Source organism: Diceros bicornis, chromosome 22 (genome assembly GCF_020826845.1).
Source record: "Diceros bicornis minor isolate mBicDic1 chromosome 22, mDicBic1.mat.cur, whole genome shotgun sequence".
Lineage (NCBI taxonomy): Eukaryota > Metazoa > Chordata > Mammalia > Perissodactyla > Rhinocerotidae > Diceros > Diceros bicornis.
This window is the reverse complement of record NC_080761.1, coordinates 3,696,855-3,708,161: the sequence shown is the minus strand read 5'-3', so window position 1 is coordinate 3,708,161 and position 11,307 is coordinate 3,696,855. Positions and strand designations below refer to the sequence as shown.

General features: G+C 41.3%; 1 protein-coding gene across 3 annotated transcripts; it reads right to left on the bottom strand.

Annotated features, from left to right (window-relative positions):
* Positions 1–1,840: 1,840 nt before the first annotated feature.
* Positions 1,841–9,941, bottom strand: PRXL2C (peroxiredoxin like 2C). 3 transcript variants are annotated; one of them, XM_058565425.1, is made up of 6 exons: positions 9,712–9,941; positions 9,261–9,329; positions 8,302–8,355; positions 8,027–8,132; positions 4,072–4,113; positions 1,841–2,192 (listed from the first exon to the last, which is right to left on the bottom strand). In XM_058565425.1, exons 1-6 carry the CDS (start codon positions 9,907–9,909, stop codon positions 2,065–2,067), a joined length of 597 nt encoding a protein of 198 aa, XP_058421408.1. In that variant the 5' UTR covers positions 9,910–9,941; the 3' UTR covers positions 1,841–2,064. The 3 variants fall into 3 exon arrangements, with proteins under 3 accessions (XP_058421408.1, XP_058421409.1, XP_058421407.1); XM_058565424.1 differs by having other exon boundaries at positions 1,842–2,192; positions 4,072–4,203; XM_058565426.1 differs by lacking the exon at positions 4,072–4,113.
* Between the last annotated feature and the right edge of the window lie 1,366 nt (positions 9,942–11,307).

Genomic DNA, 11,307 nt, shown 5'->3' with positions numbered 1-11,307 from the left:
TCATTGCAGAAGCCTTACATTTCCTCCCTGGGCTCTGTAGTCTATGGACGGATTTGACTGTAGCCCATTCTGACACAGTTGCAGCCCTCAGAAGGCCCAGGAGGTCCCAGGCCTCAGGCACAGGTCTGAGGTCGTACTTCATGCAATGGTCTCAGTTTTAACTCTCTGCTGTGAAGGCCTTTGAGTTCACCACGGAACAGCCTTCTCCAATTCTTTGAACAGGCACAGCCTTCAGGGCAGCCTGTGGCTTCAATCATGGTCATCATGCTGGTTTCTGCTTCTGTTTTTGGCCCTGGTGGAGTTTCCTCACATTCTTGTAAGTTCACCTTAAAAAAAGATGTTTCTTCTCTGTAAAATGGAGATGATTACAGTAATATCCATTCCATAGAGCTAATGTATGTAAAGTGTTTGGAATAGCACCTGGCAAATAATTAGCATCAAAAAAAGGTTAGATGTTATTATTCTTTTATCAGTATTTCTATGTATTTATCACAAGGTTTTTGAAAATTTTGAGTCCAGTACTTTACTGGATGTGGAACATGTTTATATATTTCATAACACCGATTATAAGTAACTTTTATAGTGTTTGTTTGGGTAGGCAAGTTACCACTCCACTATATTTTTGTAACTGTACCTCCCAAATAAAGAACATTTATACATCTTAAAAAATGTGGTGTACATTTAGAAATACATAAATTTTTGTGCAAGCTATGATTCAGAAATTTTAAGTCTAAAATCAACAACAAAGGTATCTGGGTCACAAGTCTTTCCTTACTATACGAAATAGTACAAAATTGCTTAATTTTAAATTTTATGACAAACTTTTTATTAAAAACATGATTGTCCATGTATATATATGAAAATACATTCAAATATTTGGATACTTCAAATATATATATTTTTGTGTGACTTCATATGCTTTATATAAAAGTATTTTAAGTTCAAAGCAGTATTATACTTGCTAACAATTATCAATTATTTTGATTTTGATTTTTGCATTTCATCAGAATTTCTGGAACACTTCCCAACTAAGCATATTAAGATTCTAGAAAAATAAACAACAATACTACTCCACTAAATAAAAGCAATTTGGGGGTGAGAAATAAAAGCTGTCTAGGAATATATAACCAAACCACAGTGTACGTTTAAGTTACAAAGTTGTTTTCAGTTTAAACAATTCTTAAAATTTCCTTTCAAAAAGCATACTGACCATATTTTACATACATATCTTAAATATCTAAAACATATTTTTCTCCTTTTACCCCCCCCCCAATCCTAGTGAAATGATAGTGGGTGAGCCGTACAAGGTGCTCTCAGACTGAACGGTTTGTTCTGTCACGTTTCCTCAGAGGAGAGCAATTAGGTAGAAACATGTAGCGTATATAACTGCACCTTTGTGGAGCTGGTTATGTGGGAATGTATTCTTCACATAATTTTTAAAGACTTTTTCCTGGCCAAAAATGAATCATGCTCATTATAGAATATTTGGGAAATAGAGAAAAGTATGGAAAAGAAAACAAAAATACCTGTAATCCTACCACGTAGAGACACCTACTGGCAATATTCTGGTGTGTTTATTTCCTGTCTTTTTTTTTTTAAGCACACAAAAATATAAACATATACATAAAAAATGTGATTATATTGTTTACAGAATTTGATATCCTGCTTTTTCCGTGAATAAAATGGTCTTGACTTGTTTACCCTTCCCCTTGTATGTTTCATAAAAATTTATGATTTTAATGGCTAACAAAAACTTTCACTGAATGGATATACCATAATGTAAAATAAAGAATGGTATTTATAATTTTATAGCTTTTAAAGTTTTAGACAAAATAAAATTTTATTTATACATAGTAAAACTTTAAAAGCTATAAAATTATAAATATATATCACATCTTTGATAACTGATGCCTCTCAGCATGCAATTCAACTGGTACATGGTCTCTTTATTCGTTCATAACTCCTCAAAGGCTGGGAAGAGCCAACAAGTTAGATGCTGCACAGGGATACTACACTCTGACATTTCTGGGCATATCGCAAGGGTCCACGGGAAAGCCTGTACTGTCACACGTGGATAACTGAAGGTCTGCCTGTAAAGTCCACAGGCTGAACTCCTACAAGCTGTAAAACAGAGTTGATGGGTTTGTGGTCCAACCTATTCCTATCACGGTGTATAAAATGGATGCTGTTACCTAGAAGAGAATAAGAATAAAAGGCAGAGGTTGGCACACAGTATTATTCATTAGATTTATTGCTTACTAGAATCAAGAAAGCTTTTCAACTTTTAATTAGTCCAAAGGGAAAAATTAATTTCCTGGACTACATTTTATTCTCTATATAATGCCATAATAATTTTTAATTAAGGTAATAAAGCATGACAAGGATTATGGTTAAATAACAGTGATATTTAATGTTTTATGAGATCCAAGAGGAAAGATTCTTAAATTATAACCCTCTGTTAGATTTTATTAAATGTAATTAAATAAAATGTCCTGTCAAATAGACAGGCAGAATATGGAAACTAACATAGATATCAAGCTGGAAAATTCTGTTTCTTAAATGTAATGATGGAAGAAATCACTCACTTAAAAAGATTCACTCCCAAATACTGATTTAATAGGCTATCTGCATTATAACCATAGAGCAAAAGAGGCTGGAAAATAGGGCATTACGACAATCAATTACAATACACTTAGATGTCCACCATCCCTTTATCTGCTCAAATAAAAAAAGTCATAATTTATAGTCTAGGTTCTGTTTACTTTGATTCTTGGACTCATGACTCGAATTTTAATTTAAAACATTAGATTAAGTAAATATTATGAGGCAGGTTTTTGGCACTGTACATATCTACTGTCTACAGTAATCACTAGATTCAATATCATAAATTGGCTTATTATCAAATAAGACAAAATGAATTATAGGGTTAACAGGGATAGAGATTTGTATAAATAAGTACATGCAGCTAGCTCTTTCCTTAGAGGAGCCACATTTTTTCCAGTGGTTAGCATCAAAATATTCTCTTGATTAAGTATGTTTCTAACTTGGCACACAATGGCACACTCTCCTGGGATGAGAGACTCAGAGGACAACCCCTCCAAGTCTGGAGCGTCATTCAGAAATACGGCTCCATGTCACTCTGGGCCAATTTATAGGACTTACCCTCATAACACAGGGCTTCCTTTTTGGCTGGTCTAACTGGTACAAATTCATGAGAGAAGGAAAGGGAGATTAAAGAAAATGATGGATTTTAGCTAGCTACAGTGTTTCAGCTGCAGAAAGCCAAAAAGTCATAATACTTAGTCAAAATTCTCTTTCTAAAGATTTCCTTTTAGATATCTGGAATTTATTAAAAAGTAAATGTTAATTTTGTAACTCTTAGAGCTCCGCTCACTAATGTGGCCAGTTTTAAAGAGGAAAAAGAACCAAGAAAAATCAGTTTACAACCCAGTGATTCAGGCTTTTGGGCACTGTCACACAGGGGTGTGTGTCTCTGACTGCGATGTTTGACTGTGGTGGAAAGCTAACACTCAAGCTTTCAGCAGAGAGGAGCCAAAGGAATTTCAGGTGCTCCAAAGTGATCAATAAAGCTACTACAAGTATGTGGCTTATAGTAATTGTTATTGAATGAGTTGTCCCTGGAGCTGACTTGCTTTGGACATTGAGGAAGTCTCCTAGTTTTGTTAGATATAAATAACTAGATTATTCTTCTATTGACAAAAAAAAATGTGGTGGATGATTTTTTCCTATTTGGAAATGTTCACCTCCACTGAACTTTTTAGAGTGTTATAGCCATATACAATTCACCAAACCACCGCCGACTTTCCTAATCCCAAATACCTGACATCACTCAGGCATGGAATGATGGGCACCTTACATCCAATACACAGACATCAAAATGCACAGAAGACTTTGAAAACAAAAGATGCCCCCTATGAAAGCACAGCGTCCTGTTACAATGTCAAGCTGCCCATTCTTACATGGTGTCCATTTTATGGAGAAAGTGGGTGGCCTCTAGACTTCTAAAGGGCACAGGAAGTGTGCTGCTGCATCTGGGCTTTGAGTGCTCACCTGGACCTAAAACGAGGGTTCCGCCCTGCTGAGCTGGGTCTCCTTGAAAATCAAAAAGAGGGCCAGTCACTGCCCGCCACAGGCTCCAAATGCTTCCTGAGAGTATATTTGATTTTATATGGGGGCTCTTTCCTGAAATATTGGGAATTGTCTTTAGATGTTATCATTTTACATTTGATTAGATATTAGAAGATAATGTTAGTACTTCCATAAAACATTCTCTTTCTTGTGTGTCATCTTACGTTTGACTTGTGTTGTTTTCTTCCTTCAAAGAATGCTGTCTCAGTCTTGCAGCATTGATGTTTTAGACCAGATAATTCTCTGTAGGGTGCAACGTGGGGTGTTTAGCAGCATCCCTGCCCTCTGCACCCGCTAGATGTCAAAGCACCATTCACCAAGTTGTGACAATCAAAAATGTCTCCAGACAATACAAACCGTCCCCTGGGGTGGCGTAGGTGGCAAAATTGTCCCTGGTTAAGAACTACTACCTTAAAGGAAGAAGTGATGGTGAACCCAGGTCATTTTCTGCCACAGAAAAATGTTAGCTACGGACTTCTCCAATTGGTAGTGCTTTCAATTCCCCATTTACGCTCAGTGTAGTCTCTCACCTACTCATAGGAAGCTACACTCCTTTTCAAGAGACAGTGTGGCACAGACTATCATATAGCGCTCAAAACCCATTTCTTCTTTCTGGGCCTGCAGCTAAACTACATCTCCCAGTGTTCCTGGCAGTTTGGTATGGCCATGTGACTATGTTCTTACCATTGAGTAAAATGGTGTGTGCTACTTCCAAGCCAGCTCCTAAAAACCTCCCAGGAGCAATTCTCCATGTTCCTTCTACATTCTTGGAAGCCTTGGGTTGAAAATGGCAGAGTCACAAGATGGAAGGGGCCTGGGTCCTTCCATATTGTGACCCTGAACTCCTACTTAGACGAGAGAAACCCACACAGATATATGCATCCTGAAATGTAAAAGAAAAAGGACTAACCTTCTACACCACATTGTGCTATGGAGACTTTGGGGTCTAGCTGTAACAAGAGCCACCACAGCTGCCTCTCCGTCTCTCCTTGGCTGTCAGTTTTTCTATTTCCTCTCTCATAGTGACTGATGCTTCACTTCCACTCCCCTTCAGTAAAGAAACTCAGTCACTTTACCCTTCCTGTAACTTGTCTTTCTCCTCTCCCTGCCTTTTATGTCTTGCTTTTATTTTGATGATTATGCTGTCTTAGACCTGCCTGACTTCTTAATATTTCCAAATACCTATTATTTCCCTTCATCTCTCCAACTCTTCTATTTCTTTCATGATTACATTATGACGGACATTCTTCTTACCAAGAAACAAACACAGGCTCATTAGCTTAGAGACATGGGTAAAAGACTAAATTTTAATGTTTTCTATGATACTATACCTAAAATAAATGTCCAGAAATCCAAACTATCTCATGTCCAAAGAAGGAGTCATTGAATATTTCTGAAATCTCAGAAATTCAATTGAAGGAAATTCCACCACCTAGAATTTAACAATCTTTGCTGTGAAGTATAATCTAATTTTGCCAGTTTGAATTTAGTTCTTATGTGTAAAACTCCTGTTTTTCAGTCTTCTACAAACCCATTAATCCCTCACATTTAATGGCTTTTCTTTTTCTTTGTCTTTATAAAATGTCCATTAATTTTAAATTATAAATGTATATTTTTAGTCTCTTAATTTTCAAGTAGGACTATTCTGAGACTGATTCTGAGATTTATACTTTTTTAGGGTGGAACTTTTAAAAGATTACTTTATGAGAAAATATTATTTTCTGTTTTGAAATACAGTACTTTAACTCAGGTCAAAGGAGTTTAAAAGATTTGAATATACCCTCTCTTATAGTTACAAGCATGTATCTTGTTTAGAATTCATATTTTCTTTGTAATTCCACATCTTTATGGTAACAATGAATGGTGAGATGTCACTAAAGTGAAGATCACAGTTCACAGCTGAAGTGCTGGGTGACGAACAGACCTCACACATGCTGCGACTGTCACCACACAGGAAAACCTCTACCACAAAGGGACGTCCACAATCTGTGCTGCTGCAATTTCCCATACTAAAGAGAAAAAAAAGAGCAAACTCTGTGTTTATTATGCTAGCTCATCACTAGTTTTAACAGAGGTTAGGTTGCTTTCTTTAAAACCATCAGTAAAGAGATCATGTCAACTCTACTTCATCAACGGCTCCTCTATCCATCCCCTCCTCTCCATCTCCACTGCAGCCCCGTCATTTCTTTCTCGCCTATCACGAATATCACTGCCTCCAGTTTGGCAGGTTCCAATTACTCCTCCACGCTGGATACGGGACTGCATCACTCCTCCATTTAAATACTGGCATGATTCCCCCACTGCCTCCAGAACAAATCCAGACTCCTTGGCATGTCACCCCAGACTCACCACAAATTGGCCACAACCTGTCCTCTGACTCACACCAATTCCCCAACTGGCTCCTAGACTTCGGCCTGATGCAGGGACTCGCACTTCTCCAAGAGACACATTTTTTCATGCCTGTGTGCTTTTGCATGTGCTACTTTCTGTCAGCAGCACCCTTCCTCTGCCTCACTTCACCAGCTAACTCCTTGAAGAGTGAGCTTAGATGACACCTCCTCTGAAAAGCCTCAGATTCCTCTCTCCCCTCGTATTTCTGGCACAAGTAATCCCAGTACATGCTCTTCTCTATTACAAACCCTTAACATGTGCTGTAATTAGCTGTTTGCTTCTGTCTCCCAGAGTAGATTATGAGTTTTGGGATGGCAGGGGCTGTGTCTTTTATCACTGTCCTCTTGGGAGCATCCAATACAGTGGATGTCACGGACCAGAGCTCAATAGTATCTGGTGAGAATGAATGATTTGAGTTCAAGTTGAGTTCTCTTATTTGGCATTTCAGAAGCCAAGTTCTTTCTACCTAAAACGCACATAAACAGTTTACCTGAGCTTATGAAGCTCAACTACAAAGAATTGTGCTAGGGGCTGGGAACATGGACCATATAAAGATGAATAAAATATCAAACTCTTCAACTAACTATAATACCCAGCCACCTTAAGTGCAATAATGGAGCATATAATAAAGTACAAGGTGCTGTTATTAAAGTACAATGAGGCAAGCAACTACTTCTGCTTGAAGAGCTCTTAAGATGGGCCGGCCCCGTGGCATAGCAGTTAAGTGCACGAGCTCCGCTGCTGGTGGCCCGGGTTTGGATCCTGGGCGCGCGCCAATGCACCGCTTGCCAGGCCATGCTGTGGCAGCGTCCCATATAAAGTGGAGGAAGATGGGCACAGATGTCAGCCCAGGGCCAGTCTTCCTCAGCAAACAGAGGAGGTTGGGCATGCACGTTAGCTCAGGGCTGATCTTCCTCACAAAAAAAAAAAAAAAAAAGAGCTATTAAGAGCCACTTTGAGTTGGGCTTCAAATGAAAAGATTTCATCAATTAAAGAACAGAGTATCCAAAGCCATGGTGTTGAGGTATGAAAATACAATAACTTAAGCAATATTATTTTTCTTTTAATTACAAAAGTAAAATGTACTCATTGTTAAAAAATACAAAAGCCACTTATTCTCACTCCCATGCCTTAGGGTAAACACTACAATGTCTTTTAAAACCTTCTTCATTACACACACTCACACACACACAGATACTATAAATCTTTGTGTTTATGAAAATGGTTTTTATTTTCACAAAAATGGAATCATACTGAAAACTCTGTTCTGCAACTTGCTTTTTCATTCATTTAGTACTTCACAAACAGCTTTCCATGTCATTACACCCAGGAAATGAATCTTTAAGATTCTGGTGTATCTGGACCACTTACTAGAATCATAAAAAGCAGCATGGTTAGTGAAGTTACCATTTATCCCCCTATGCATATATACCAAATGTGGAAAGACACCGTCAGCGTTTGCTACTTACAACATGTCTTGCCTTACCTGAGGACGCAATTTCTTCACCTCTTTTCATTCCCAATCTTTTATAAATTTCTCTCTCAGGGTCAACATAGATTTCATGAGAATACCCAGTCAGTTTGCAGAAAGGCTGCAAAAAGAGAATAGCTGGGACTTTTATAAAAACAAACAAGAAAAAAATTAATGATAATGTGATTTAATTTTAGCAAATTTAACCTACACTTAGTGGTTCAAATAATATAACTTGTCTGTCTGAAACAGATTTAATCTGTTAGTTTCCCAATTTGCTATATATTTACCTCAATATGATGGTAGGATGACTGTCCAATCACTATAAGCGTGACATTTGCCTCCTTTAGGATAAAAAAAGGACATGTACATATTATTAGAAATTATATGCTTTATACAACTTCCTCTAATCCAACTCTTTTGTTCAATCCTAATGCCACCTATAAGCTTCTAAAAGAATGGAATAAACAGCAAAATTGTATGAGTCAAAGCAAAGAAATGTACACTAAAATGTTCAATTAATTCAGATGATTCTTTTGCTAAATAAGAATTTCAAAATAATATAGTCAATAATTCTCTACACTCCCCCAGAGGAATATACAAAAAAAGAATAAAAACTATTAAAGTAGGGTTATTTAATCAGACAATTTTATTTGTTCACATCCCAAGTGATAAGGTCTGCTAAAAACAGATCTCAGTTTTACAAAGGCTGGTCAGTCTTTCTCTCAAACGCTCACCTGGGGACAAACCTGTATGTGCCTGAAGAGAAACACACATATGTGGCTGTCATATGGATGTGGAACATGCATCCTATTAACAAATACACATTTTCACCTTTAATATATATGAGTATTTTCCTATCATGAACAACTATTTGGAGTGTTTTTATTACAAAAATAAAGGGAAGAAAATATCAATAATTTCCATCATTTGTGTTTTTGGTCATTATCATTTAACATTTACAATTAGGCAGGTTAATAAATAACATCAAAATTATTATTATGGTTAACACGTTTATAAGCAGGCAGTAATGAATAAATAATAAATCAGGACAGAACGAGATCTCTGTCTCTCCCTTTTCGGAGGTGTTGGAGAGACGTGCGGGAAGGTGATCATCTGGCTCTGTGAGCTTCCGCGCAGGAAGGCGGCGCACTCGGCACCTGACCCCACTGCACTTCTGTAAGTGACAGGCGACTCACGAGGTCGCCCTGAAGCAGGGCGCGCTCCCGCTCACTCTCAGGAAACTTACTTGTAAGAAACTCCTGGGGATTTTGGCCAGATCTTCTACATATTCCTTGCAGATATAACACAGGAAATGCTGAAATCCAAACACCAAAAAGGACAAGTGAGCAGCCGACACCCTCAGGGTCCAGAATGGACGAAGTACTTCGATATGCGTGACGCTAACGAACACAACACCCCAGGCGGGCAGAGAAAGGTGTCAAGGGCGCCCGAAGTGCGTTAAAATTGGGCCGCACCCAGTCCCTGCGAGGCCTCCTCGCTCGCTGAGAAAACAGACTGGCTGGGCGGGCTGTTTTTCCATTCCCGGGAAAGGAAGCGAGAGGAGCGGCTCGCGCTCCAGAAGCCTCTAGCGGACGACAATGGGAAGGGCCGTCCCCACCGCCGAAGCTGCGGAAGCCACTTCCATCGCAGTCTGCGCGCCAGGTCCCTGCTCCGGGCCACCCGCTGCCCGCGCTCACCCGCACGAAGACCACCACGGCCCGGCGCTCCCGGAACAGCGCGCCGAACAGCACCCGCCTCCCGGAGGCGTCCAGCACCGGCAGCTCGGCCACGGCGGCGGCCAGGGGCTGCCCGCACTCGGGGCCGCTCGGGACCGGGGCCGGGGCGGCGCGGCCGCCGACCTGCCGCGTGACGGGGGCCAGGGCCGGGGCGGCCATCGCGCGCTGCAGCCGCGGGCCGGGCTTCCCGCGGGGCGGCAGGGCGGCGCGCAGGGGCGGGGCGAGCAGCGCCGCGGCCGGGCGGGGCGGCGCGCGCGGGGCGGAGCTGCGTGTGGTTGCGACCCGCCGGGGCGCGCGGGCGCGGGCGCGGGCGCGGGCGCGGGCGCGGGCGCGGGCGCGGGCGCGGGCGCGGGCGCGGGCGCGGGCGCGGGCGCGGGCGCGGGCGGGCCGACCCGGGGCGCGCGCCGGGGCGGCTGCGCTGGTGGTGATGCTGCGGGCGGGTGCCGACCCGCTCGCGCGTTTTCTGACTCGGTCCCTCCGGGTAGCAGGAGAGAGCGGGGTCCGAGGCGAGCCAAGACTTTTTTCAGGAAGAAAGCAGCCCCGCCTTCCATAGCCGTCTGGGCCGAAGTTAGTTCTTATCTATTCAAGAGAACCTGTTATTGAGCAGTGTAAAAACAGTTTTCGACCCAGGGCAGTCACATGTATGATCCAATAGGTTTATTGTATTTCCTTCTATTTCGTTTTTAACCCACCTCTTCCTCCGTTCTGGTGCTTTTTCTTTTTAGGTATCATTAACATACAGTGTAATGTACAGATTTCAAGTGTAGAGTTAAATTTTATTTTTAAAGTTAATTTTTTTTTTTTTTTTTTTTTTTTTTTTTTTTTTGTGAGGAGATCAGCCCTGAGCTAACATCCACCAATCCTCCTCCTTTTTTGCTGAGGAAGACGGCCCTGGGCTAACATCGGTGCCTATCTTCCTCCACTTTATATGGGACGCCGCCACAGTATGGCTTACCAAGCAGTGCGTCGGTGCGCGCCCGGGATCCGAACCAGCGAACCCCGGGCCGCCGCAGCGGAGCGCGCGCACTTAACCGCTTGCGCCACCGGGCCGGCCCCTAAAGTTAATTTTTAATTTAAAAATTTCCAGCATTGTATCGTGGACATTTTTAAACGTCCAAAAAGTTGAAAGAATTTTACAGTGAGCACTGCTATATCCACTACCAGGATTCTACTCTCCTCTGTCACGTATCTATGCATCTGTCCACTCTTAGGTGAGTTTTGCCTGCTTATCCACCCCTCTTATCCAACCCCCTAGGAAAATATGGAACATTTTCATCACTGGAGAAAATTCCCTCAGTTGGATTTTTTGAGAGGTGGTGTAATAAACCTATTTTAGAAAGGCACTAGGGTCTTTCAGGGGTCCACGTCCTATTGTCAGAATTTTTTTTAGCTAAAGCTATTTGCCAGACCCCTCAAGTGAGATAACACACTGGTTGTGTGTGTGTGTGTGTGTGTGTGTGTGTGTGTTTGAGAAAGGTGGGCTGGGAGGGATGAGGATGATGGAGTTAGATGGCTTGGCCTCAGTTTTGTAGAAGTGCCACCGTGGGCACTTACCAG